The sequence below is a fragment of the Glycine max genome, chromosome 11 (genome assembly GCF_000004515.6).
Source record: "Glycine max cultivar Williams 82 chromosome 11, Glycine_max_v4.0, whole genome shotgun sequence".
NCBI lineage: Eukaryota > Viridiplantae > Streptophyta > Magnoliopsida > Fabales > Fabaceae > Glycine > Glycine max.
Genome location: NC_038247.2, coordinates 3,101,947 through 3,129,670, shown reverse-complemented (window position 1 = coordinate 3,129,670; position 27,724 = coordinate 3,101,947). Strand labels below are relative to the sequence as shown.

At 34.8% G+C, this 27,724-nt stretch overlaps 5 protein-coding genes across 6 annotated transcripts; all 5 read left to right on the top strand.

Moving 5' to 3' along the window:
- The first annotated feature begins 190 nt into the window (after window positions 1–190).
- On the top strand, window positions 191–5,783 carry LOC100803452 (AP-2 complex subunit mu). Of its 2 annotated transcripts, XM_006590545.3 has the most exons (14): window positions 211–523; window positions 1,021–1,198; window positions 1,277–1,327; window positions 1,430–1,520; window positions 2,106–2,200; window positions 2,570–2,659; window positions 2,740–2,788; window positions 2,859–2,997; window positions 3,239–3,355; window positions 3,858–3,948; window positions 4,040–4,182; window positions 4,497–4,611; window positions 5,272–5,316; window positions 5,425–5,783. In XM_006590545.3, the coding sequence occupies exons 1-14, from the start codon at window positions 441–443 to the stop codon at window positions 5,503–5,505; spliced, it is 1,368 nt and encodes a 455-aa protein (XP_006590608.1). In that variant the 5' UTR covers window positions 211–440; the 3' UTR covers window positions 5,506–5,783. The 2 variants fall into 2 exon arrangements, with proteins under 2 accessions (XP_003539189.1, XP_006590608.1); XM_003539141.4 differs by lacking the exon at window positions 1,277–1,327 and having other exon boundaries at window positions 191–523.
- A 1,234-nt stretch (window positions 5,784–7,017) lies between these two features.
- LOC100799548 (uncharacterized) lies at window positions 7,018–8,900 on the top strand. Its single transcript, NM_001253035.2, has 2 exons — window positions 7,018–7,271; window positions 8,490–8,900. Exons 1-2 carry the CDS (start codon window positions 7,104–7,106, stop codon window positions 8,721–8,723), a joined length of 402 nt encoding a protein of 133 aa, NP_001239964.1. The 5' UTR covers window positions 7,018–7,103; the 3' UTR covers window positions 8,724–8,900.
- Window positions 8,901–12,501: 3,601 nt separating this feature from the next.
- On the top strand, window positions 12,502–16,569 carry LOC100789166 (MND1-interacting protein 1). Its single transcript, XM_003538729.5, has 3 exons — window positions 12,502–13,136; window positions 13,230–14,773; window positions 15,842–16,569. The coding sequence occupies exons 2-3, from the start codon at window positions 13,238–13,240 to the stop codon at window positions 16,337–16,339; spliced, it is 2,034 nt and encodes a 677-aa protein (XP_003538777.1). The 5' UTR covers window positions 12,502–13,136; window positions 13,230–13,237; the 3' UTR covers window positions 16,340–16,569.
- A 2,681-nt stretch (window positions 16,570–19,250) lies between these two features.
- ALMT21 (aluminum-activated malate transporter family protein) lies at window positions 19,251–22,399 on the top strand. Its single transcript, XM_003538728.4, has 6 exons — window positions 19,251–19,783; window positions 19,895–20,035; window positions 20,336–20,608; window positions 21,221–21,342; window positions 21,443–21,586; window positions 21,687–22,399. The coding sequence occupies exons 1-6, from the start codon at window positions 19,474–19,476 to the stop codon at window positions 22,308–22,310; spliced, it is 1,614 nt and encodes a 537-aa protein (XP_003538776.1). The 5' UTR covers window positions 19,251–19,473; the 3' UTR covers window positions 22,311–22,399.
- Window positions 22,400–24,050: 1,651 nt separating this feature from the next.
- On the top strand, window positions 24,051–27,073 carry LOC100791104 (protein ABCI7, chloroplastic). Its single transcript, XM_003539127.5, has 3 exons — window positions 24,051–26,200; window positions 26,278–26,537; window positions 26,672–27,073. The coding sequence occupies exons 1-3, from the start codon at window positions 25,400–25,402 to the stop codon at window positions 26,979–26,981; spliced, it is 1,371 nt and encodes a 456-aa protein (XP_003539175.2). The 5' UTR covers window positions 24,051–25,399; the 3' UTR covers window positions 26,982–27,073.
- Window positions 27,074–27,724: the final 651 nt, after the last annotated feature.

The window sequence follows — 27,724 nt, the reverse complement described above, 5'->3', positions numbered from 1 at the left end:
TCTTTAAAGTATTTAATACATGATAACTTGCAATTATATAAAAATATATAAAAAATTTTATATTATGGTGTATTTTATTTTTAAATAAATTTTAAAAAAATTATGTAAAAAAAAGACAAAAATATATTCCCCTAAAAAATATAATCAGTTCAGTAAAAAACATTCACGAGAGACGCACGTGCCGTCAAAGTGCATTGCTGAACGGGGTTGGGGTGTTGCCGTATTGGTGTGCGGTGTGCCAAAAACGCTGACTCGTCATTCTCCAACATTTCTTCATTTTGTCGCGCTCCTTCTTCTCTTCTCCGTCGACGACGTTTGTTTGCTCCTCCTCCTCCTCGAAGCCACAGATCTGCTGCGGAGCTACCGTATCCTGTATTTATTCTTCTTCTTCTGTAAGCTTCTTCGTCGGAGAATTTGGAATTTGATACACTGGATCGGATATGCCGGTGGCTGCTTCCGCTATATACTTCTTGAACCTCCGCGGAGACGTTCTCATCAATCGCCTCTACCGGGACGATGTCGGGTAACATCTCTTCCTACTAATCTAGTAATCTCTACGTTGCCGCTTATTGAAGATCTTTAGCGACGAAAATTAAATGAAAACGAACCGTTTTTGTTGTTTGCACTCTCAAACGTTCTATTCTATGACCTACTTTTTCACCATTTTTTGTGTTTAACGAACTCGTATCTGGAAAATAAGCCGTACTTGTTCGTGTTTTACGTGCTAGGCTCGTACTGGTTGTTTGTAGGAAAACAATTAGCATGTTTGAATCGAAGGCTATGTGTATTGTGTAGTAACATAACGGTTTCAATTTCAAACAATTTTCTTCTATGCGCTGAATGTTTCCTTGTAATGCAGCTTGGACTAGTAAATAGTGATTGAGTTTGTTGATTAAGGAGCTTTTACTTTTGGAATGCCCTTCTTGAAACCCTGGAACTTGTTGTTTGAGCTTGTATGAAGTTTATTTGTGATATCATGGGGAACAATATTTTAGTATCTTCTAATTCGTAGCTTTACAGGGGAAATATGGTCGATGCTTTTCGGACACATATAATGCAAACAAAAGAACTTGGTACTTGTCCTGTGAAGCAGATTGGTGGCTGCTCTTTCTTTTACATGAGGATCAGCAATGTTTACATCGTGATTGTTGTCAGCAGCAATGCTAATGTAGCTTGTGCTTTTAAGTTTGTTGTTGAGGTATTTAACCTCTTGCTGTCACTGCCACTTATCTGATGATGTCTGGCTTGGTCGGTTAAATTATGTTTCATGATGCAGGTTTATTGTATTCCATCGTTCCTCAACTCTGATACGAAGGCTTTACTGCTTGTGCACTGCTTTCTGTCTTCCAATTCTTGATATTTGACTATAGTTAACACTTAAATTTGGCTGTATAAAATGATCATGATTGATAACATGTCATCTTTGCAGGCTGTTGCACTATTCAAATCATATTTTGGTGGTGCCTTTGACGAGGATGCAATTCGCAATAATTTTGTACTCATTTATGAACTCCTAGATGGTATGAAATTATGTGGTGATTTGTTAAATTTGTTTGATTTTGATGTTGGTCTGTAATGCATGCTAATGCTGTAAGTCAGTGCAAGGGTTTCTGGAAATATTAAATACAAGTACACTAGTCATAACATAATTTTTGTAACTGGGTTTTCACTGGAAAAAAATATAAAGAATTTCTAAACTAATACATTTATTTATGGTGAAAAAACATTCAGGCTAGGAAGGGGAAGGATACAGTTTCTTTGTTGCAAACTCTATATAATATTGGTAAAAGTAGCTCACCAAATAGTTAATTCCATTTGCCCTTCAGAATTCAAGGAACTACCATAGTTATATTAGGCAGTAAACTAGGACTTTGCTAGTCAAATGTAACAGAAGTAGCTGGTTTTTTATTCATGATATGTGAAACTGCAACAGTGCATTCGCTTGATAACCGTTGTGCATCTATCTATTTTGTCAACAGGTTGAAACAAATATGTTTTGCCAATTCAAACTTTGCTTAATAATAAAAGACCAAATAGTGTTCTCATGACAGAAAAATATTTATCATTTGAATGGGTTTATGATAAATATTTACACATATTTGCAGAAATCATGGACTTTGGTTATCCTCAAAATCTTTCACCGGAAATCTTAAAGCTTTATATCACTCAGGAAGGAGTGCGTTCCCCATTTTCTTCCAAGGTTAGTTTGCACATGCTATTGTAAATACATTGAAGTGCATGGGCGTGGACTTGATAGAACTCAAACATGGATCACATTGACAAGAAAAATAAATAGAAAAAGGAATCTTGGATAATAGAATATATATAATTCCATGAATATATGAAAATATCAAATATCATTTTGTGGGAGGGAGTAGAGGGGAAACAGCTCATCACAGATATTCCTGTTCAGAATGTGACTTCACAAGTTAGTGGCTGTGTGCGCATGTGTAATCTGTCTGTCCATTTGTTTTTTGTTGAGTTTACATTTTTTAATATGTTGTGTTGTTTGAATATTTCACCAATCCTTTTGTTCATCTCATCTCGTGTGCAATGCTTGGGGGAACAGCCCTCAGATAGACCTATTCCAAATGCAACTTTACAAGTTACCGGTGCTGTTGGTTGGCGGAGAGAAGGCCTTGTATACAAAAAGAATGAGGTGAGTTGTGTACTATCCTACTTCCATTCTTTATCATTATTACCTTACTATTGCAGGTTTACAACATTGATCCATTACAGGTCTTCTTGGATATTGTTGAGAGTGTGAATCTTCTTATGTCTTCAAAAGGTTGGTCATGAATTTTCATTGTCTTCACATTGATGTTTGCTTGATTTCTTGCTAATTGTTATGATTTTAGGTGTTGTTTTACGCTGTGATGTTACGGGGAAGGTTCTTATGAAGTGCTTTCTTTCTGGAATGCCTGATTTGAAGTTGGGTTTGAATGACAAGATTGGCCTTGAGAAAGAGTCACAACTTAAATCTCGTCCTACTAAAAGGTAGTTTTCATTTGGACATGATTCCTTACATTTTCCTTCAAATGCCTTTGATATTCATTGTCATTTGAAACTTGTGTTTGTCCTGTTACATTATCATAGAGAATTCTGTTTACTTTTTTTTTCCTTCTACAATTTAGTCCGTTTGGTTTGTTGTACTGGGAGGATAGTTCATCCTTATGTTTTATTTGCTCTGGTATTATATTCATATTGTTTTCTATTGTCTACAAAATCTATTTTGCAGTGGTAAAACTATTGAGCTTGATGATGTCACTTTCCATCAATGTGTAAATTTGACAAGGTTCAACTCAGAGAAGACAGTTAGTTTTGTGCCACCTGATGGTGAATTTGAACTAATGAAGTAAGCTCTTGCCTTTTCATTGTATCTCATGCTATATAAATTTTTGTGAACCTACAACAAACGTATTAAATTTGTACTTTGGTGGGAAAAAGGGGCAGATGGGTTTGCAATTCCTTGCCTTTGCCCTTATTGTTCTTGATTAACTATTTAACTATTTCAAAACCACTCTTTGTTGTTTTTTCTACTAGGCATTTGATAATCTATTTCTTGGTAGATCTTCAACATCAAACTTTGATTGGGACAATGGTTTGTTGGCATCTCTATGTTATGATTTAAGTTTTCTATCAAATAGCTTTATTCCTTATATGATACCCCAATAGGTCACCAAAAGCAACATTGAATGCTAGTTGTGATTAGGTTCATATTGCCTACAGCTTTATTACCATTTTGCTTCACTTGATATTATAAAATCACAAGTGATATAGGATCAGGTGAATTCTTGACAGTGCCAGAATGGCCATTGGTTTTGTCTAATATCTGCTAACATTACTTATATTGGTAGATATCGTATCACTGAGGGTGTTAATCTTCCCTTCAAAGTATTGCCAACCATAAAGGAACTTGGTCGAACACGGATGGAAGTAAATGTTAAGGTTTGAACATTTTCATGTTCAAGGTTAAATCTATTGAAGGTTATCCATCCCCCATTCATTTTGTTTATTTATTTATTAACATGTTTTTCAGGTAAAGAGTGTCTTTGGTGCGAAGATGTTTGCACTAGGGGTTGTTGTTAAAATTCCTGTGCCAAAACATACTGCCAAAACGAGTTTCACAGTAACATCTGGCCGAGCAAAGTATAATGCGTCTATTGATTGTTTGGTTTGGAAGTAAGAGTCTCACTTGATCACTTTATTATGATTACTATGTGAAATAAAGGTTATTGCAAGTGGTTTAGACCCTAATTCAGCATCTCGAGTTACATATAAAGTGTTCCAAGTGAAAACATAAATCTGCATTTTTTTTACTCATTTTATATTTTAATAATCATGCATGAAATATGTTGTTTTACATTGTTATTGACTTGTTGTATGATGATATTCATGAGTCATGACAGGATTCCCTTTTTTTTTTTTTTTAAATGTTAGTGTACTGTTTACTGTGGTTTTCGGTACTAACATTCAACACTGTTCTTGATTTGCAGAATAAGAAAATTTCCTGGGCAAACTGAGCCAACCTTGAGTGCAGAAATTGAACTTATTTCCACAATGACAGAAAAGAAATCTTCGACTAGACCACCAATTCAGATGGAGTTTCAGGTTTGCTATCAGTTGCTTTAACAAATTCCATGAAAATGGCTGGAACACTTGATTGCCTTAAAAGTATTTGTGAAAGCTTATTCATGAAAATGGTTGGATATATAATTAAGAGTAAATTACATTGATATACTTAAAGTTATGTAAGATTGCACAAAATCCACACAGAACCCTCCTGTTTTTTCTACTCCTATACTGATCCTCTTAATTATTTGAAAAACATTACACTGATACCCTTTATACATTACACTAACCTCCCCATGTTTGTTAAAAAACATTACACCGTATCTTCCCTTGAGAGGTTGTTGTAAATGTTAAAAGAGAATGGGAGGTTTGTGCAATCGTACGAAATCTCAGAAAATGCCAGTCTAATTTACTCTAATGAATCCAGCTTTATTGCATATATGTGTTTTAAGGAAATTAGGAGTTAGGACTTGTATTATCTAATTCAGTTGGGTGTAGGTTTAGGGCAATGACACAGCCTTTTCTTTGTCTCTCGATAATTTTTTTTAAACTTTTTCTTTTGGTAAGTTTATTTGCCCCCTGCTGCGGGCAAAACTTCTAGTGTAATAGTACATCACATTATACTGTCGAGATTCTCTCTCCAAACTGTGGCTTACTGTATAGTAGCTTGATGTACTAGTCTTATATTTCTTAACACAGGTTCCCATGTTCACGGCATCTGGTTTACGAGTCCGTTTTCTTAAGGTAATCCATCCTGACTTACTAGGCTTTTGTTTTGTTTTAAACATTGATACATAGACACCTTAACATTTACTTAGAACTCAGTATTTGTTTCTAATTTACTCTCTGAAGGTGTGGGAAAAGAGTGGATACAACACTGTTGAGTGGGTTCGTTATATTACAAAAGCGGGATCATACGAGGTAAGGTGCTAGGCAACACATGTGGAAGCGTCAGGATTAATTGGTGGAGATTGAAACAGTCCCAAATAATTAAAGGCTCTGTTCCGTGTAGTTGTCCAGTTATAGCTGAGTTTTTTTGTTAAGGTTGAGGGGTCCCTCTTCATATAGTGTGCTGTCAAAATGATTGTGGACGTGGAAATCAGTTGAGTATATATATTTTTTTTTACCTTCAAGGCCAGCTTGTTAATGGAATATTTTTTTTATATAGTGTACACATTGTATTTTACTTTAATGATAATTTTTATTGAGTAGTGCATTCTGTAAATTTTTTGTTTCACTTCATGTTGGCGTTGATCTATACTGAAGCTCCTCCCTGAAAAAGATAAATGTGGGAGTGATAGCAATACTATACCAGCACATAATATGCCCAAGAGGATAGTCAATAAGCCAACATACCTCAGAGATTACGAGTGAAGGAATGCAGGGCAGGATTGTCAATTGCGGAAAGCAATCTCACCACCATTTCAGCATTCTGTTATAACCACGATACTTATCCCTTTCTGTTATTCTTGAATATTCAGCACTAGCAGGCCAATGAGTGGCAGCAACAACCATCACTTGTATTTCATTATAAATATAAAAAATTATGAATAAAACAGCAGAAAAGAATTATCAAATACCTGTTAATGGAGTTAGCATAGTGTAGCTTAGCCCTTGTCCTTAACAGGAAGACTACTGATTCGTTGAATGGAGGGAAGAAGTCCTCTTTTAAGATAAGAAAGCAAAGTCATGATAGATAATGAATTTTTCTTCGGGAATCTTGATTCTGATAGTTACACATATTTCTTTGAATTTTTTTCCTCTTAAATCCGAGCGTTCCCTTCCATTTAATAGTTATCTTTTTAGTGTAATTTTTTTATAGCGTTTATCAATAAAAAAAAACCAGTTTTTGTATTATTATAATTAGATTTAAGGAACGAGATCATATATTTTCTCAAATAATATTCCATTATAGTATAATAGTCAAATGATATTATTATAAGTAAATATATTATATTAATATGATTAATATAAAAAATAAAAATAACAAACTATATATTATATAATATCGGTGTAACTGTGTAAGAATAACAATATTTTTTTTTACAACAATAACATAATATTTAAACACTAAATTTTTTTAAGACGCAAAAATTATAATAATAATAATCAATAGAGATTTGAGGATAAAAAATAAAAGAGAAGTGTTTTTTTAGAGAAAAAAGGAGTTTTAGAAACATGTTAATTTTAATGTAAATTTTTTATTGATTAAAATTTATTAAAAATTATAAAACTAGGAAAGAAACATTAATTTTTTTTAACTAACATCGGACAAAATATATATAAAAGACTGTTTGAAAAAGTGTTGTAATAAAAATAGAAGAAAAAAAATATGATGGGATGCAGCGGATGTGGAACGTCGAATGGGGTATGAGAGTGGATTGGTTGGTTGGTTGATTAATGATTATAGTGTTATATATACCGTCCCTTGTTTTCTGAGTTTCCGTGCAGCAAAAAAAAGTGTGAAGTGCAGAGGGATCATTGACCTGCTGCGACGAACACGACGTCGTTTTTGTTTCCCTCTGTGAGTGATGGGATTCTTCAAAAGGGTAGCTGGATTTCTTGGGTTTGGAAACCACAAACACGATTCCAAGGATGAGACCGACGACGGTCAACCTCGAGTGAGAGAAACCGTCGTCGATCGCCCCCACCTCGCTCCCGTTCTCACTCCCTCTACTTCCGGCGACGGCGGAATTCAGGTCCTTCCTTTCTTGTCTTTTCAATTCCCCACATTCACTTTCTAAACCGTTCAATCTAATTTCGGAAACCTAAATATTCAGTGCCCTTTCACTTCATGTTAGCCACAAACTAATTGCTTTGATGTGTATTTGCATGCAGTCTTTTTTGTGGATCTTATATGCCATTTCTGATTTTTGTGTCTTTTTTTTTTTCCTGATCGAATCTAGCATGAATCCACGGATATGATATAGGAAGGAAAAGAAAAACATATGTCCTTACTTTTGGGACATCAAGGCCGCTTCCTAGGATTGTATATAACATGAGTCTATAGTTCCCGTGTTAAGACATTTTGTACGCTCGTACACTACACAGTTGTAAACATTTTGGAATTCCAATCATCCTTAGAAAATAGCATCTTATAATGTTAGTGTTTGTGAAGATCATGCAGCTCTTCCATTGTTTTCACATGCTCTTGACTTCCTGGTCGTTATATTTCATCAGAAAAATAGTAGATAGGTATGACATATTCTAATGTTGCAATGCCAATTTGTATACCAGTTTTTGTCTCTATTTTCTTCATTTTGCACAAGTAACTGAACTAGTAAGTCTTTTGTTTCTAGCTTTATGGGGGTGCTTTAGTGATTTTTTTGTAAGCGCATGAATGAAATAGGAAACATTTGGCTGCTTTATTTGTACTGTAACATTGCAAAATCAGGTTGGAGGTCTCATAACATTGGGGAGGGGTGTGCTTGCATGCTTATGCTTATCGTATTCTATTGGAATTAGTTCATCTAGTATAGTGTTAAAATTTAATCTGCTATCTATTTCCTTCCCTCAGAGAGTCAGAGTACATGAATGACTAAACAGAACATTCCTCAACCCAAAATGCAATGAGGACTATGTTAAGGGGATTATGTAAAACTTGAATTGGTAATGGTAAACTTTTAGATGGCTTGCTCTATTTCATATATTGTTTCAAAAATAGTTCTCGATTAAAGAGGGTAGACATTGTTGCTAACTAGGGGTATGAGACATTCATGATCTTACAGTTATGCCTTTTACATTTTTTTGGTCCCCATGGCTAACTGTTTTTGTATTAAGTGCACTGGATGACAATAACTCTTTCTTTAGTTATATTAAGTTTGGGAGTTGCATGGTCAGATAAATTTTCCATTGTTAAATTATTTACTGCCAGCAGGGGTTTCATATTTCTGGGTTTTTGTGTTTCTCTTCTTCAGGGTCTGGATTGGTATGTAAATCATCTTAGGATGGATGAAGATGGTGATTTAGCAGATCAGTTCCTTGATGAGGTTTCATCAGAGAAGCCAGAAGGAGTTGCAGTAGATCATCATAAAACACAAGCAAGGTTTAAACTGAAGAATGGGACCAAGTCAGTCAGAGTGAAGAAACCGATCCTATTAGGTGGGAAAATTATTCCACAGATTGTGGAATCCCACCAGGGCAGATTGTAGAAAAATTTGATCTGGCTATTGATTATGGTGGTCTCATGTAAGTATTGAACTGTTGGGCGTATGATTCTGCTAATTATTTGTGACAGTTTGTACTTCCTTATCCTTTCTAACTAGCTAATGCTTAAACTGTTTGCTATGCTTATTAAATTAATAAAGTTAATTTTGGATTTAAAAAAATCGGTAATCAATAATGATGGCACGTTGTACCATCTGAACTATTTAAGATTACTGAATTATCAGTTCCGCAGCTTAAGGCGAGAATCTTATTAAAAGGCAAGATTCTCGAAGCAGCTTCCATGGGAAGCTAGCCAGATAAATTCCAACCTGTACTAACCTTCTAGATTGATGTATATACTACGGTGGCTGGTCTAGTTAGAACGGTTGACTTGGTTTGTTGAACTTGAGCATCCTAGATGCGCCAAAAAATTATAGGGAATGTTGATTTTTGTTTAGAATTTTTTTTTTATTGTTGAATATATCAATTATTAAGAAGGGGATGTCAATGTTACTTGCACGCTACACGAATATATCTACTTGGTGGAGAATAAGAAAAGGTCGTTTAAGGAGGTGTTTTATATGGAGTTGAATAGCAATAAGCAATAAATAGTGTAAAATAAGAGATTATACGGAAATTACGTACGTGAAAATGAATTGTGCTTGCTACCAAAAACCAAGGTGAATAATAACCTTCAAGGCTTCAATTCTCGGGAGGTCTTGATATGGTTTGGCCAGGCTAGAGAAATGCATAACTTCTCGGTTGACATGAAGCCGGTGAGATGAATTAGCATATATGAAAATTGTAGTGGTATTAAAACGGGCTGGACCAATTGTCTAATAATTGTTTCTGGTAGAACTGATTAGTCTAATATAAAGTATGGGTTTCAAAATATCACGGGCCATGCTATTCACATACCCTTTTTAATCTTGGCACTGCTACCAATTTTTCTTAATAATTTTGGACAAAAAGACCCTTTATGAAAATTAGTTTCTGTAAAATAAAATTATGCAAAGTTACAATTTTTTTTTGACAAACATTAATCTAAATCTTGACCATTTATGTTTGATTATATGATCCATATTTAATCCTCTCATTCTTATATAAGACACCTTCCTCTCATACAAATTTGTGAGACTCCCTAGAGTCCAATAAACAAAATCATTGCATTTTTTTAATCAAAATTCATGTTTTCCCCCTAATTTTCGGAGAGTCGATTTTGAAGTTTAGAGATTATGGGAAATTGGGAATGATAGATTCCCTTACTTTTTTTTCTTCTTATTCTGGCAGTTTAAAAACAAACAATTGTATTTAAAAAAATTAAATTTTGGCAATAAAATAGCATCCTCTCATGTGGACATATCTTATGAGAGAAAATATCTTATATGAGAGTGAAAAAATTAAATTTGAACCATATAACCATAAATAGAGGGTTGAGATTTAATGTTAAAAACTCACATGACATTAAATCTTGACCATTCATATTTGGTTATATAATCTAGATTTAATTATCCCACTCTCATAAAATAATTTCATTTCATATGATATGTCCTCTATATAAAAGACATATCTTAGGAGGGAAAACATCTCATATCAAAGTGGGATGATTAATTCTAGATGGTATAATCATAATAGAGGATTGAAATTTAATATCAAAAAGTCACATGACTTTTTAAGTGATTATATGATATTAAATTTTGACCGTTCATGTTTAATTATACGATCTAAATTTAATTCTTTTACTCTTGTATAAAATAGTTTGCTCTCTCATGTGTGTATATATAAATATATTTTGGAGGAAGATTGGAGTATATATGAAAACTAATCTTGGTAATGTAATTGTGACGAAATATCGTTAAAAAAAACAAATTTATTTATTATGTGTTTAACTCTTATGCAAATATTTAATTTCTTAGTGTGAATAAAGGGTATCTTTTAATAGATTTTTTTAATAGATGGTAAGAAACAATTAATCTCTTTTGAGATATAAATTTAGGTGAATTTTGTCCTTTCCAACCTGTTTTGGGTGAAGCAATGATATGAAGGAGCTAATTTTAATTTGGAGCGTTTTGGTTCACTAAACTATACACTAATAATTAAACAGATTAATGGAGTGGGATTTTTATCGTTGAGTTTGAAAAAAAAACTGAGTGAACTCTCAAATCAAATCTAATCTAATCTAATTGTGAAGATACTGATTTGCAGCTACAGCCAAGAGTCACTTATTGTTATATGACTTGCTTTTCGCTGCAATATTAGTTTGTATGTAGCAAGAGAAAACGACTGCCAAGTATCTTAAGTCTTACGCGCGCCTTATACTTACGAAAGTGTAATTTTCAATAGAACGTGACATTTTAAAATGAGTGGAACACAAATGTTCGGCGGAGTGCTCATAACCATATGTGAGCTGTTGGAGAACACGGGGCAATATCAAAGAAACGATTAACGTAAGAGATGTCCAAATCAGTATTCACATTCATGGGTTTTTGCTACCTCATCATGCTTCAAGGACGTTTGTTGAGTTAATCTACCCAAAGGGTGCTTATGTTGTGATTCAGAGTATATATATATATATATATCGGCGCAACAAACCTGTCTGCACATGTTACATGTTGCGGGCAGATATAAGTCCACAGCACTATCAGCACACACCAAAATTGTACCATTATTTTCTTTTCTTTTAAAACTCTTTTTTTATAGAAATTTATAGACATCTTGCTATTCTTTCCATCCATTAAAAAACCAATATCTTATACACCTGATTCTAATTCCTTGGTATATCAACTCTTTAAATTGATTAGTTATTTTGTGCAAATGATTGAGGTTTAGTTTGGTGCTTCCGGAGGTGGCATTTTGAAAGTAGTTTATAATGGTTTTCAATCGTTAGACAAAAAATGTCACACTCGACTATCACATTATTATGTAATAGAGAAATTTAACTGGAGAGACCAAATACCAAACGATAAATAAATTTAGGAATTGGGACCAATCGAATTTTAGTTGAGAGTTTAAAAATAAAAATATTCAATATTAATAAATGGATCAAAAATATATTTTGTGCAATAAAAAACTGGATACTTTGTACCAAAATATGTTGGAAATAAATTTTGGACAAACCAAAAGGATGAGCCTAAATCTTATAATATTTGTGTCATGTATAAAAAAAATAACAAAGATTATAATTATTTCATAACTACCTCTTAAAGAATTCTCCGGTGGACCTATGAGTGAAGTGGTCCACAATGAATTAATAATTTTGACCCGTTTCTTAAGTCATTGCCATTAAAAGCATAATGCATTTAAAGTTCATTGACATTTAGTCCCTTAGATAAATAAATTGTTGTAAGACTTTTCTAAATAGGTCAAGAAATTCAAAACATTAATATTGAGAAGGTCCGATGACAGCAAACCCTAATTGCCTTTTGGGAGCACATGCCTCCTACCGATTTGAAAGTCATGGACAGTGGTGGAGCTTGACAAAAAAATTTGAGGGGGCAAAGTCGTAAAAAATATTCATATATTGAATATTTTAAATAACATGATTATATTTATTTATTTTGGGTGAAAACGTAATTCTACAACTCAAAACACAAAATAAAAAAAAAGTGAAGACGTAGAAGAAGATGCTCTTCAATTCTTAGTAATTGTGGCCACGAGCTCCCGTGCTAATTGTCAGTTTTTGCTCTCCTGTGACTTCGAAACAATGCCCTCGACAACAACATCGACGGTGTCAACAACACCATTATTTTCACCACTTGCAACGAATGAGGTACCGCTACTCACTACCAATCTCATAACCTTTTTCATTTTTTTTATGTTTACTTTCATAAAAATCAAAATTTTCCACTCAGGCACATTTTATTTGATATTTTTTTTTATAAAAAAAATAGCCTAAATTTTTTAATCGATATGCATAGTTTTTTAATCTTCTTAGATTGTGGATCCAATGATGTATGCTTAGGAGTAGAGATTAGAATGGTATTTCTGAAGTGGTTGATTTTGTAGGATCGAAATGCCTTTATCATAAATATTGAGACTACTTTAAACCTAAATCAATTTTTACTGGACTGATATAAATGAATCATTTTTAGTTTTGTTCTAAGAGAAATGCTAATAATACAAATTCTACTTTCAATTGAAAATTGTTGGAATACATAAAATTGATTGACTTTCAAATGAAACAAATCTACAGTTAAAAGAAACTTCATACTCGTCCGTACCAATATATGTTGGGTCTGGATTTTGGACAAGCAAAGAGGATGGGCCCAAATGTTATGTGGTCGAGGGCCCACATAGAGAAAGCTATAAATTGATGAAACCCGAAAGCATTGCCTACTAACTTCACTTCACAGATACGAAGTGAACTCCTCACGAGTCCGACACTGCTATCGCTCTCCGCTCTAATTCACCGATCCACTGTGAGTATCTCTGTTCTTTTTCATTCTCTTTTTCTCTTTAATTTTCGTCATTATATGCATGTGTTAAATTAATTTATTCACAAAACAATTTAGGGATAAGTATGAAGAATAAAAACAGTCGAGCTAATCGGAAAGCTCGTTCGGTGAAACCCCCCGATTCCTGTTTATCTTCTTCCAATTCAAACAAGAAATGGATGGTTCCCTATAAATTCTACGATGTCAAGGGTCCCAATTCCGAGTCAAACCCTAATGTTGACTCGTCTAGTTGGGTTTTGTGCACCGAGGTTCAATTGGAAACCATTCTGTTGAAAAACATTGAAATTATATACAATGACACTGTGCCAAAGCTTGTTGCTTTGGGCTACAGTGAGGAGATTGCTGTCAAAGCGATTCTGTACAATGGACATTGTTACGGTGCCAATGATTTGGCAACAAACGTGCTGCACAACTCCTTGGCTTGTTTGACAACGGGGACCTTGGACTTGTCTGAGTCCAGCCCTGCGTTCCCTGATATGAAGAAGCTTCAGGAGTACTCTTTGATGAACCTTGTGTCTTTGTTGAAAGAGGTGAGGCCCGATTTAAGTAGGGGTGATGCTATGTGGTGTCTCCTCATGAGCAATTTCCATGTGTTGAAGGCGGGCGCCATCCCGGTTCCTGTTGGAAACACGTGCCCTCCTCCTCCTCCTCCTTTGCCCGAGCTTGAGAACACGGGATGGAGATTTGCGAAAGAGGGAGGCTTGGGTTTTCCTTTGAATGGGCTCTTTTCTGATACTGATATGACTATACGGTTACAGAGAGATATTGAATTCCCAAAAAGATTTGACCTTACTCCTGCCATGAAAAGCTTGTTGAAAAGAAATGTTGCAATGTTTGCTGATGGTTTTAGGGCTAACTCAAAACAGGTGCAGCCGCAAGCCAGTGAATTTCCTAGGACTGGCTCTGTTTCGAAATTGGGTTCTTCATCTGCTTCTGGGACTGCTGCAGTCCTTGGTGAGCAGCCTGGTGACTCTCACAATCAGAATGACCAGGAGGACTTGAACTCTGTGATGAGTAAATTTCTTGATCTAAATATTGATGATAATGTGGAGTTTGTGCCAGAAGACGACAAGGAGGAGGTGATAGTCACTCTAGTTAATCAGATAAAGGATCTTGAGAAACAGGTCAAGGAGCGGAAAGATTGGGCTCATGAGAAGGCAATCCAAGCGGCAAAAAAGCTAAGCAGTGATCTGATTGAGCTGAAAAAGTTCAAGATGGAAAGAGAGGAGAATAAAAAACTGCCGAAGGAGACAGGGGCAGCTGAGGAGCTGGACAACCCAACCATGATGAGACTCTCAGAAATGGAGAATGCCTTGAGAAAGACTAGTGGTCAAATGGACCAAGCAACTGCAGCTGTCAGAAAACTTGAGGCGGAGAAAGCTGAAATCAAAGCAGAGTTAGAGGCTTCTAAATTAAGTGCATCAGAGTCAGTCACAAGCTGTTTGCAAGTTGCAAAAAGGGAGAAAAAGTGCTTAAAGAAGCTTCTGACTTGGGAAAAACAGAAAGTAAAGATACATCAGGATATTTCAGATGAAAAACAGAAGATATTGGAGATACAAGAAGAACTAGCTCAGATTAAACAGTGTGCAAAGGAAACTGAGGTTTATTCTTATCATAACTAAAATAATATCATAACAAAAATAACATGTTTCTAGGTGAGACATTAATATGGGCCATACTAGTGCAACACAGTTGGCTATTGTCATATCGAAATCTACATTTTCTGCATATTGTTTTAGAACATTTTTCACATGAATAATTGAACATATCTAACTTGAATTTGGAGTTTATGGAGTGATTTTGAAACCTTACATGTCTCATGTTTATGTCTTCTGTTTGTATGTTACTGGTTTAGTATTTACCATTAGGGATGAGATAAAATTGTTCTCTCTTTTCTTTTTGTCCATTTCATACATTAGAATGATTGTGCTTGTAACAATGTATGTACTCTGTGAATCATAGAAAGTGCAAAAGAGGAGTTTTATTGAATGGTACACATATTTGACTTTGGGCATTTGTTTAAGGACACAGCATGACACCTTCAATCCTAACAGGGTGCTTTAAATTGCTCTCGTGCATTGTGTTTATTATGTCTATGCTTCTTGGCATGTTTATCTATGCATGTGCATGATGTTTTAAGATTGTGATTTATGTGCATTGTCTGTTATTTTTAATTTGAAATCACTTAAAATTGAAGTGATTTTACTTGAATGAATTCATCAATTCTACTAATATTCTGGAGTCGCTCAATTTAATTAGAAAATTGCTCCCAATTATCAAGTTTAGCAGTGTGCCAGTGTGCATTTGTATATATATCCATCAGTGGATGTGTGAAGAACTCATGTCTTTCAGTCCATGATGATCCTACACATACATTATTGGTGTTTTCTGATTCATAGTCCAGAAAGTGAATCGTTGTTATACCTGAATTTTCTATTGATTGCATTCAGGTTGATTATATGCTTATGATTTAATCATCAATTAACTCAATACAATTTCTTACCATTTGACCTCTTAGCTATGCAAACAACAGTTTCTGTCTGGTGCTTTATTAAATTTCTGTTCAGTGGTTATTCCTTTTTCCTGCCTGAACTTTATGAATAAAACTATCTGTGTATCGGAGCATATGCTTGTTAAGAAAATTTATTCTGCATAATATCTTATGACAGGTAACGAGGAAGGAAGAGTTGAAGGCTAAGGAAGAAGCCTTGGCACTAATTGAAGAGGAGCGCCGTTCTAAGGAAGCAGCTGAGGCTAATCATAAAAGAAATCTTAAAGCTTTACGCCTGAAGATAGAGATAGATTTCCAGCGTCGTAAGGATGATCTCCTTAGGCTGGAGCAGGAGATTTCACGCCTTAAAGCACCTGCACGGTCTACTACTTTGCCTACAAGTGAGTCTGAGGATGCAGAGCCCCAGAGAGAGACACTTGCTAAGCTTCTGCTAGAGTTAGATAATGTGAAGGATTTTTCTGGAAAAGAAATCAACGGTGATAGAGAATGCATTATATGTGGAAAGGATGAAGTTTCAGTTATTTTCTTGCCATGTGCACACCAAGTTATGTGTGCTCGTTGCGGTAAAGAGTATGGGAAAAAGGGTAAAGCTGTTTGTCCATGCTGCCGGGTTCCAATTGAAGAGAGAATTCCTATATTTGGGGCATGTTCGTAGTCTTACATCGGTAAGCTATGAATATTTTGCAGAAAAACTATGTTCTGCCGTAGCTTATCTTTTGAATGTCTGAAAATGAAAATCTATTATTACTACCTTGAAAATAAGATAGGTAAATACTAACATGTGCTTTGAAGGCACTAGTCAAGGATTAAAAAATATAAATGATTTTAGGATATGAGTAAACTGTAAAGACTTGAGTTGTTTATGCAACAAAACTTATATTTTCATTCTTGTATGGCGGTTTCTGGGTACGAGTCTAAAGCAACTGCATTATTTGCTTTGGTAGCTTACGATTTTACCCCGCCAATCTTATTAAATGTAGAAGATATATCAAGGGTACACGATATTTTGCCCCTCGAGTTTAATTTTTTCAGTTCACGCTATTTTATTTGTTGTGTACTTAATCTCTTTGAAATTTAGGTTAAAATGAAAATTGGTGTATTCGTGATTTTGTGGTTAATAAGTCTAAAATGATTTAAATTAAATAAACTTGATAGAATTTCACGTTTTACTCAAACGTTGGAGAGGCTTAATGACAAAAAAGCTTAAGAAAATAAATTAAGAAAATATTACATTATAGGAAGACAAAGTGTAATGTAATATTCTTTACATATGGTCCGGTCTGATTCATTTGGGATCAAATGGGCCGATCTGTTTATAGGTTTATTTATTAGTTGTATTTCTACTTCTCTTGGAGGAAAAATTCTATTTATACCTCTTTATGTTTTTCTTCATGTCTTTATTTCGAAAACTGATTTATGGAATGATAAGATACACTATGGAAGTTAAATTTTGGATTATTAAAAAAATGTGGGGGAAGAGGGTTGTGGACTTTGCAGTAAAAAAAAAGAAGGTTGTGGAGTTAACAGAGGAGTTGAAATAGAATTCCCCTCTTGACACAGCGAGTGAAGGAAATATTTTTTGAGTGTCTAAGTCTCTAAGATGGGAAATGGTTTGAGAATTGCACTTAATTATAGTTTGTGTTTCGACTTGGGGTTTTAGAGATCATGAATAGTTGTTGAAGATACCTCTTCTAACGCCATAAGAAAGAGTGAAAAAAAAAGATTTTATTCTGACGTGATGAAAACAATAAATCGTAATTTTAGTTTTGATCTCTTTATTTTATTTTTTAATTATATACAGCTTTGGTTCTTCATTTTTTTAGTGAATTAAATTTCTTTTTAAAATTATGGAAATTCACTTTTGACATGAACGTAGCTTTAGGTCTGACAATATATATTGGGTTGTGTTAAATTAGGCTTAAAATATTAATGCTTAAATTTTGTTAGCTCAAGTTTTGTTGGGTTATGTAAGTAGTGCGCAAGCCTGATCTCATTTTTGATAATTTTTTCCATACCCAAAGTGAAAGAATCCGATCCTAACCCTCTAAAGTCTCAACCGATTCGATCGTTGGGGTTGATGCATGACTGGTAGGGGCACAAATTGAAAATTTGTTCTACCATGAATGAAACTGAACAATACAGATGCCAATTGGTTTATGGAGCCACATGTTGAAATCTCAGCTTCAGAGTCATGGAGAAGTTGGAAATGCACGAGAGAACCGCTTAGTAATGGAACAAAACAAAAAGAAAAAGAAAGAAATCAACCCCAGCTGTTTGAGGACTGCAGCGTACCCATTGAGGTTCAAAAAAGTTACGTTAATATCAAATATATAGAACAGTTCACACGGTTCTTCCCCTTTTATTGATACCATTTTATATATGGTCATTAATGGTTGTATTGCCGTTTTCCCGTGAAGCACAATAGGAGTCAACACCACCTTTGGACTATGCTATCTATACAATCATAGTATCATTAACACATTGCCATGTTGCAGCTGGCAGCAGCACTCTTTAATGCCAATGAAACTCTCAACCAGGGCCAATGAGTCATAAGGTGATTTCGTGATTGGAAGAGAAGCATAAGGGTGAGAATGATGAAAAGATCATAGGTTCAAATTTTTTCATTAACATAACATATTAATTACTAACATTTAACTATAATAATAAAAAAATCAATCAAGAATTTCTTGCCAGAGCTAAACAGTTGAAAGCTGGAATTTGCTAACAAATGATATTCAAATAAAGACAATAAGATTTGAACCTATATAATTTTCTATATACTGTCCAAAACCTTCTTAATTGAGCATTTATATATATATATACTAATACATTAATGACTAAATTGTAGTTTTAATCTCTTATAAATTATTAATTAATAATTATGATTATTAAAGATATTGAATTAATAATAAATTAAATAAAAGTTATTAATTATTGAAAAACTTTAATAAAAGACTATCAATTTAAATATGGGATTATTAATAGTGGAGTCACATGTGACAATAAAAGTAGAAAAAGTGTTTGTCCAAAAAATGAGGAGCACATTATTTTAGAAAATTATGGTTAATAATGTTTATTTTATTTTTTAATAATTAATAATTTTGATTAATTTATAATTAACTTAATAACTCAATTAATTAAAATTATTGATTAATAGTTTATATCGAAAGAATCAAAGTCATAAATTTTGAAAAATTATGAGTAACAAAATTAGAATTTAGCCTGGATTAATAGGTGAATGAATGCGCTTCCCTTTTGTTGAACTTGAACCTATGTTCTGCGTTGTACTTTTATGTACGTAATTGGTCGGTGCAACTAGTCACCTTCACGATTTTCAACAAAAATTTAAGCTAGATATAATTTTAACTGTTGTGGTGAGGAAAAATCGAAGCATTCTTTACTGATTTTTAATGGTTGGCATGTTCCCTTATAATATTATCACCAAGGTGACATGGAAGCAATCACCACAAAAAATAGTACTAGTATAATTTTCTTTAACAAACTTTTGAGGACTTGAGAGAGATACTCAGTTAAAAAGCACTGCCACTTTAATGGAATGCACGTGAGCGTAGAAATGACAGCCAACTTCTCCCTTTCAGCCGCGTTATAAAGTTGACACTTGCTTCATGGACAAAATCGGAGTTCTCTTTTCATGCATCTAGACTCCCCATTAACCCACAAAATGACCAAAATATCCGTTTTTAAAACTATTTCTTGTTGCATTTCGACATTGTCACTATAGTCTCGTCTCACTCTATAACTTGCACGTACCTTGATTAATTAAGAAATATGGTTCCCAAAGTTTATGCTGGTCAGGAAATGGCAGTGGTTGAGAATGAGAATTGCATGATGAATGGGAAGTGGAAGAAACGTGTGCATGTTTTTGGTGAGAGGGTGATGAGATTTCCTAACAAGGCTTGGCAGACTACGTGGAAAGTGGGACGTGAAGACCCAAGAAGGTTGATCCATGCATTCAAAGTGGGTTTGTCTCTAACTCTTGTTTCTTTGTTGTATTTGTTGGAGCCCCTTTACAAGGGGATTGGACAGAGTGCTATTTGGGCTGTCATGACCGTGGTTGTTGTGTTGGAATTCACCGCAGGCAAGTTATTCTCTTAAATATATCAAATATACTATAATCAAAATTAATTACTCTTACTACTGCATGGCATGTGTTGGATGATCTTAATATTTTTATTTCTTTTGGTTCCAGGGGCAACTTTATGCAAAGGACTCAACAGAGGATTGGGGACATTGTTAGCGGGATTATTGGCATTTCTTGTTGGGTATATTGCAAGTGCATCTGGCCGAGTCTGTCAAGCTATTATCATCGGAGCTGCAGTTTTTTCTATAGGTGTATAGATTAATTTGGTTTACAATTTAATTTATAACAAATCAGCCAAAAAATAAAATCAAGACTTAAAAGTCGAGGTTCCCTGATAAAAGGACTATTTTTTAATTATTCTACCAATGTTAAACACTGTGACTAATTCACTTCATTTTTAGTTTTAAAACTTATATCACAATAATTAATCCACTCAATGAAGATAACAAATTAAATTATTATTAGCATAGATGGATGTATTGACAAATGACAAGCTTGTGATTGCCATGATGACTAAATATAACTCTTGAACTAAATTTGTTACTGCAGGAGCTCTTGCTACTTATATGAGGTTTATTCCCTATATAAAGAAGAATTATGACTATGGTCTAGTTATATTTCTCTTGACTTTCAACCTGATTGCTGTGTCGAGCTACCGGGCTGAAAATGTCTTGAAAATTGCACATGATCGCGTATACACCATTGCCATAGGCTGTGCTGTTTGCCTTCTGATGAGTCTACTGGTATTTCCAAATTGGTCAGGCGAAGATCTCCATAATTCCACGGTTTACAAGCTCGAAGGCCTTGCCAAATCTATAGAAGGTATACAAACTCATAATATTAATCAAGGAAGCATAATCTTTAGAAAATAGCTGCATACCATGCTATATCTGTAGTCTAGTTCAGTTGATTGAGCATGTGAGTTTTGTAAATTCCTGATATAATGTTTAATTCTTATGAATAAAAAAAATGTGTTTGTGTGTAGAAGAGTGTCTACGTGCATGTGTTGATGTGGGTGTATGTGTGTGTGGGTGTGCAACATGCAAGGAAAATTATTATATGATTTGGGATCTTGTGGTTCTAGCTAAACTCCATGTCACAGTCATTTTTAGTTTACTAAAACGAGTTAAGAATTAATAGTGTCCTGTGCAGATTGATCAAAATCACATAATCCAAAATCATGTAATAATTTTTCGTGCGTGGATATATATGAATGTGTGCATAATCATTTGCGTGCATTTATGTGTGTTTGTGTGTGCACGTTAATTTTAATTTAAATTTTCCTATGCTTTTTTGCTATAAATATTAATTGTATTTGCCTTCATCACAGAAGTCCCAGTGGTTTATAATACTTGTTTTCCTTATCATTTCCTGTGCATGAAGTTTACTCTATAATTTTAAGTTAAAACAGTGGAGGTAATTAAAATGTTGCAGCTTGTGTGAATGAGTACTTTTACGGAGAAATTGAAGGCTCTGGGGATATGAAATTATCTGAGGATCCAATATACAAAGGTTATAAGGCTGTTTTGGATTCAAAATCCATTGATGAAACACTGGTAAGGCATTGAGTGAGTCATATATTAATTAATTCATTTTAATACATTCATTCTCTTGGAATTGTATGAAACAAGGGACCTTCTATTTTAAATTGGGCAGGCATTGCATGCAAGTTGGGAGCCAAGGCATTCAAGGTACTGCCACAGGTTTCCATGGCAGCAATATGTAAAAGTCGGAGCTGTTCTTCGTCAATTTGGTTATACTGTGGTAGCCCTACATGGCTGTTTGAGAACAGAAATTCAGGTAATGCTTCATAAAATTGATCATTATTTGAACATTCAGTAATTCTTCAAGATTTTTATTAATAATCCCACTAATGCCATGATTTGAAAATCATTTTTAGACACCTAGATCTGTTAGAGCCATGTTCAAGGACCCCTGCATTCGGCTAGCAGCAGAGGTATCGAAAGTACTGATAGAACTTTCCAACAGCATAAGGAATCGCCGGCATTGCTCTCCAGAAATACTCTCGGATCATCTGCACGAAGCCTTACAGGACCTAAACACTGCCATAAAATCTCAACCTCGACTCTTCTTAGGCCCCAAAAACAGGCACAACCAAGCCACCAACATGCTCAAAATAGCTGCCGAACAAGTTGGACAAGAAAGACATGGAAAGACCTCCCTTTCAAGTGTTAAAACCGACTCTTCGGCGTTGCTGGAATGGAAAACAAAAAGGGTTTCAGTTGAACAGACAAAGGAATCAGAAAGGAAGTCTTTGAGGCCGCAACTGAGTAAAATTGCAATAACTAGCCTTGAGTTCTCTGAGGCGCTTCCTTTCGCCGCCTTTGCGTCTTTGCTTGTGGAAACAGTGGCTAAACTGGACCTTGTCATAGAGGAAGTTGAGGAACTGGGGAGACTAGCATGCTTTAAAGACTTCATACCCGGGGATGACTTTGTTGTCACTTGTCAGGAGCCTCGAATTGACGTGTCACAGAACCATTTACCTTCTCATGGAGCCGACTAATTAAGAGAACAAAGATGGATAATCTCTTATCTGTTATTTCATCAATCATGCTCATGGATATTAAATATAATTAATATATTTCATCAGTATTTTTTTACTACTATTAGTAGTAGTAGGAGGATGACGATCTTTCAGGTTATAAAGTGCATGGATGCATTCAGTGTTTGTTGATGGGAACAAATATGTCACTCTGCAATGACCCATTTCTGAATTTTTTTTAAAATAAAAAATATGCTAAAAGGGATTAGGGATTAGAGAAAACGTTACCTCCCTCACTCCATCGTTTCTTTCATTGCAACTCCATTGTTCACGCGGAGACACGATGGACGCGGTCTTTTTTCGGCACCATCTTTCTCTCTTCAGTCTTCGCGCTCCCTTTTCTGGCACGGTCCGAGGCGGTCTCACTTCCCTCACCCTCTTCCGGCGAGGTAGGTACTCTTGGTGCTTTTTGCATTTGACTTCTCCGAGGTTTATCTGTTATGTATTTTGAAATTGTTTTGAAATTTGATATAAAAAAAATTGTTTTTGGATGTTCTGACTTGTCAGTTCCCATGCTTTGTTTTCTTCATCATATGAAAGATTCGTATCTGTATCATAGTAGTCAATAGTGGCCGCTATCGTACCGGAGTGGACCCACTTTAGGAGTCGACCGTTCCGTGCCGCGATGACGGGACTGACAACTAAGAATCGAAAACCTTTCTCTTTGCTCACAATATTCTTCTAATGTTAACATTCTCATTAACTCATTTCAATTTAGTTTTTAATTTTTTATCACAATAGTTAATCATTCAACAAAGAGAGAGCAAATGATTAGCATACAAGGACCTAGTGACAGCTGAAACTTGTTACTGCCTGAGCTCTAGCTTCATATATGAGGTTTATTCCTTATATATAGAAGAAATGTGACTATGGTCTAGTTATATTTCTCGACTTTCAACCTGACTACTATGTCGAACTGCGGGGTTTATAATGTCTAGAAGATTGTACATGACTGCTTATACACCATTGTCATAGGCTGTGCTGTGTTTTCTGACGAGTCTAATGGTATTTTTAAATAAGTCAGTAGAAAACCTCTATACTTCCATGGTTTACAAGCTATTTAATCTCAAAAAAGAAAAACATTCTAATTAATTATGTGATTTAAGAACTTAACAATAAAAAATAAGGAGCTTGACGTAAGCTTTCTTCCATGTATATATGACTATTACATGTATTTCAAGACTTTGTTGGGTGATTCTCAAAGCTGCATATTGGACTGCCTTATCAACTCTAAAGTGTAATGCACCCTTAGCTTTATTTTAAAGAAGAAAGAAAACACTAATGATAATGGCGGTCAGGTAGCAAGGAAAAGTACTTGTAAAGATAACTCGTGTATGCCTAATATCTACTATAAGAAGTTATTATTGGAAATAATTATGTATGCCTAATATCTAATATATTATGTAATTAATTCTAATTTCAATAATAAATTATTGTTATTTTTTTTATCATTTTTATACTGTTTGATAAAAATAGTTGATTTGATAAAGTCTTTTATTAAAATTAAAGATTTGTTATTATAATAGAAATCATGCAAATGAGTTATAATTTTAATTTTAATTTTTTTTAATCATAGAATTATTATAAATAAAAAATTAATAATTTAGATAGATCGATATATATGTGATAATATTCATTGGATGAATATTAATATATCTTACCTTAGACGATCAATAAAAAATCTTGGAGAAGAAATGTAATTCATCATACTAATTAATAAGTCATTTGTTATATTTTAATTTCGAATATCTAATGCTTCATAACACTAGTTGAATATATATAGAATATAATTAAATATTTGTAGGATTAATGGTTATTTAAAAAGGGATCCATCTACTTAAGGTTATGAGTTTTAGTTCTATAATAAAATTAAGACATTGGTCAATACAATTGAGTGAAAGAAGAAATAAGTTTCTTAAATTATTTGTGGTAAGTTAACTTATTAGATTTTGACGATTATACCTAGAGTTAACTTAGTTGTATTGATGGAAGAAAAAATTATATTATTTTTTTAATTATTCTTAAAAGTAAATTATATATATATATTATTGATGTTAGTCAGACATTAAAAAATGTTACTAGATGTCTATCTTGATTAATATATTAATTTAATTAATATATTATCGGCTTAAATTGAACTTATGAGATCATACACAAATAAATATTTTAATTTTTGTTAAAGAAATTATTTAATATTTAATGATTAATTAAATTAAAAAAATTAATTTGTTCAAATAATTAATTAATTTTTTAAGTGAAATATTATTATTTTGTTAGCTAGCACTAACAATATAGGTAATATTAATGAAAACTTCCGATTTGTTAGGAAAAGTGAGTTCTACAGTTAGCTACAAATGAAGCTTTTTGCTGCACACTTTAAGATACACACCCACTATTTCTCTTCTGATCCTTTTACTAAAATATTTTAAGAATTGTTTTAATTCTTCTGTTGTGCTTGTGAAAGTAGTTTGATAAACCGAAGTTAGTCTTGGTGTGGATAAATGAGAAATCCTTATATTATTGAAGAATTTTGATGTTTGAGGAAATGATATCCAAGTATTTATAGCATAATTTTACTGTAATAGTATTTTTGAATCAAAATAGATCCTTTATTTCGCTGTACGTGTTATGAACACAAGCTATTCTATCAGTCATCGGGGCATCCAGCATTAACAAGCATAAATGATAAACATACTGAATGAAGAAGCACTTCAAGTTTCTGCTTAGTGTTCAAGAAATGGATCTTGCAGCCAGCAGGCATATACTAGTGTAGTGTAAGAAACATGCTCATTCCCATAAAAGTCCAGTAAGTTTTCTTGTCTCGAGTAAGGTGAGACATGTTTGGTAGGAGAAGAAGAAAAGATAGAATTAATATGGATTGTTGGGAATGTGTGGGAGAAGAGTGTAAATAATTTTAAAAAAGACAGTAGAGCTTAGTATATTATTTGCCATAAATCTCTTAGTGGGCTTGGAAAAGATTAGGCCGAGGAAGGCCCAGTTGGTGAGCGAAGGAAGGAAATAAAAAAGTAGTAATAGCTTTGAGATGATTGATGCAGGAGAGGATGAATGGTATAGGGTTTTCCCCGGCGGGATACAGTCCCGTAATCCCTTCTTCATCCTGTTTTCCTAAAAAATTGAGAGTCCAGCCGCAACGGGCCTTGAGCTCTGACCCCTACGTTCTGGAACTCGCCGAAACCCTAGAAGACTCCTTCCCCTCCTCTCCCTCCACCCCACTCCCTCTCCAGAACCTCCGCCTCTCCTCCTCCCAATCCCTCCTCTCCACTCCATGGCCCTCCCGCCGCGACGAGCCCTTCCGCTTCACCGACCTCTCCTTCATCCGCCAATCCCGCATCCTCCCCGTCTCCCCCACCATCTCCCTCCTCACTCCCACCTCCCACCTCCCCAACGACGTCTACGTCGGCTCCCTCTCCTCCTCCTCCCCCTCTCTCCTCCAACGAGTCTCCCATTTCATCTGCCCTTTCCCCATCGGCGACCTCTTCTTCTCCATCAACGGTATCGCCGCTCCCGATTTAACTCTCGTCTATGTCCCCGAGGGCTGCCACGTCGACATCCCCATCCACTTGGACTACATGCTCCCTCCCACTCCCTCCACCGATGATTCCGACGCCGCCATGCATCTCTCCAATCCTAGGGTTCTGGTCGTCGTCGAGAAAGGAGCACACGTCAATATAATCGAGGACTTTCCCGCTTCTCCAGAGAATCAGAATGACTCTTACTGGAGTAATGCCGCATTTGAGGCAGTGATTGGTCAAGGTGCAAAGCTTACGCATTCTTATATTCAAACTCAGTCTTTCCGTGCTGCTCACATCAAATGGACCTCCATTCGCCAGGTCAGCCTTCTATTCCCTTTATGTGCAGGAAGCTTCTAGTACATATGAGCTTCTGTGTTAATTGTTTTTCCATGCAGGAAGCTTCTAGTACATATGAGCTTACAGAGGTAAGCACGGGAGGAAAACTGGGGAGGCACAATCTTCATATCCAGCAATTGGGCCCAGACACCGTCACTGAGTTATCAACTTTGCACTTGTCTGTTGCTGATCAAACGCAGGATCTCCACAGTACTCTTGTGTTGGATCATCCACGCGGCTATTCTCGGCAACTCCATAAATGCATTGTTACACATTCACAGGGACAAGCAGTTTTTGATGGAAACATTAAGGTTAACAGGTAGGAATTTCTGTTTTTCAGCTATATGTGAATGACCTACTATGTTTCATACGCACATTGTGGACTGAAACAGGTGCATTTGTTTTCAAATATCTTGTGTCCCTCTATATTAGTAGTGTTCCATTGTTGTGTAGGTATGCTCAGCAGACAGATGCAGGACAGTTAACAAGAACCCTTCTGCTTGAACCTCGTGCGACTGTAAATGTTAAACCGAATCTTCAGATTGTGGCTGATGATGTTAAGTGCTCCCATGGAGCTGCTATAAGCGACCTGGAAGAAAGTCAACTCTTATATTTCCAAGCTCGCGGCATTGACATAGAGACTGCTAGAAGAGTTCTGGTTTTTGCTTTTGGGAGTGAGGTGATAGATAAGTTTCCTTATTCTTCCATTAGAGACAGAGTGCGTAGTCAGATTAAGAATTTGTTGGATCCATCATCGAATTGATCATCATTTTAGGGGTGTCCTGAATGTAAACATTTTAAGCTACCTGATACAATGATAAACTGAAATCACAATGAAAATCGTTTCCCCAAAAATTGTTGCCTTCTGCTTCATGTATTTCTTTTAATGTGGAAAATCATTTCCTTACTGGGTTTGTATAAGTTAAACATGCACCATACTCATTGAAACATGCATGGGAAGCCATCACACTACTTTCACAATGACTTTCTTGTTGGGATTATCTGTACGCTTTAAAAATAAATCTAATCTTAATTGATTCCTCCAGCTAGAGCTACCTCTCCCTGCTCAAAAAATTAATTTTCTTGGAGTAACGTTGAGCTGTAAAAATAGGCCGGCGTTGAGCTACCAAAAAAAAACGAAGTCTACTTATCCCACAATTGGCTTTTTAAAATCCGCATCTCCATACAATACATGTAATCATTAATAGTATTAATGTATCTAAAGCATACAAAATTAATAGTATTAATGCTTCACCATTGCAATTACAGCCTCTGTGGCTCATAAATGTGTCTCAACATCTGCTGCGAGTAATGTGAGTAACTAAACATGTTGAACATAATGTTGGAGTTTTGTACAAGTTTGCAGACAATTTTAATGTACAAGCGCAGACATGTTAAGAAACTAAATTTACTTAAAAGTACGTTCAACATCCAAAAGTATTTTTTAAAATGGTTAACTAAGCATGCCCTCAGTCACCTGTATGAGGTGGATTATTTCTGCTGAAT

Bases quoted from the DNA above. Each gene is read 5' to 3' on its own strand.
- ALMT21 (XM_003538728.4), top strand. From the start codon at position 19,474: ATGGTTCCCAAAGTTTATGCTGGTCAGGAAATGGCAGTGGTTGAGAAT. The intron at 19,784-19,894 runs GCAAGTTATTCT...TTTTGGTTCCAG, and splicing joins TGTGTTGGAATTCACCGCAG to GGGCAACTTTATGCAAAGGA. The intron at 20,036-20,335 runs GTGTATAGATTA...TTGTTACTGCAG, and splicing joins AGCTGCAGTTTTTTCTATAG to GAGCTCTTGCTACTTATATG.
- LOC100789166 (XM_003538729.5), top strand. From the start codon at position 13,238: ATGAAGAATAAAAACAGTCGAGCTAATCGGAAAGCTCGTTCGGTGAAA. The intron at 14,774-15,841 runs GTTTATTCTTAT...ATCTTATGACAG, and splicing joins AGTGTGCAAAGGAAACTGAG to GTAACGAGGAAGGAAGAGTT.
- LOC100803452 (XM_006590545.3), top strand. From the start codon at position 441: ATGCCGGTGGCTGCTTCCGCTATATACTTCTTGAACCTCCGCGGAGAC. The intron at 1,328-1,429 runs GTGCACTGCTTT...TCATCTTTGCAG, and splicing joins ATACGAAGGCTTTACTGCTT to GCTGTTGCACTATTCAAATC. The intron at 2,660-2,739 runs GTGAGTTGTGTA...GATCCATTACAG, and splicing joins TTGTATACAAAAAGAATGAG to GTCTTCTTGGATATTGTTGA.
- LOC100799548 (NM_001253035.2), top strand. From the start codon at position 7,104: ATGGGATTCTTCAAAAGGGTAGCTGGATTTCTTGGGTTTGGAAACCAC. The intron at 7,272-8,489 runs GTCCTTCCTTTC...TCTCTTCTTCAG, and splicing joins CCGGCGACGGCGGAATTCAG to GGTCTGGATTGGTATGTAAA.
- LOC100791104 (XM_003539127.5), top strand. From the start codon at position 25,400: ATGCAGGAGAGGATGAATGGTATAGGGTTTTCCCCGGCGGGATACAGT. The intron at 26,201-26,277 runs GTCAGCCTTCTA...TTTTCCATGCAG, and splicing joins AATGGACCTCCATTCGCCAG to GAAGCTTCTAGTACATATGA. The intron at 26,538-26,671 runs GTAGGAATTTCT...ATTGTTGTGTAG, and splicing joins GGAAACATTAAGGTTAACAG to GTATGCTCAGCAGACAGATG.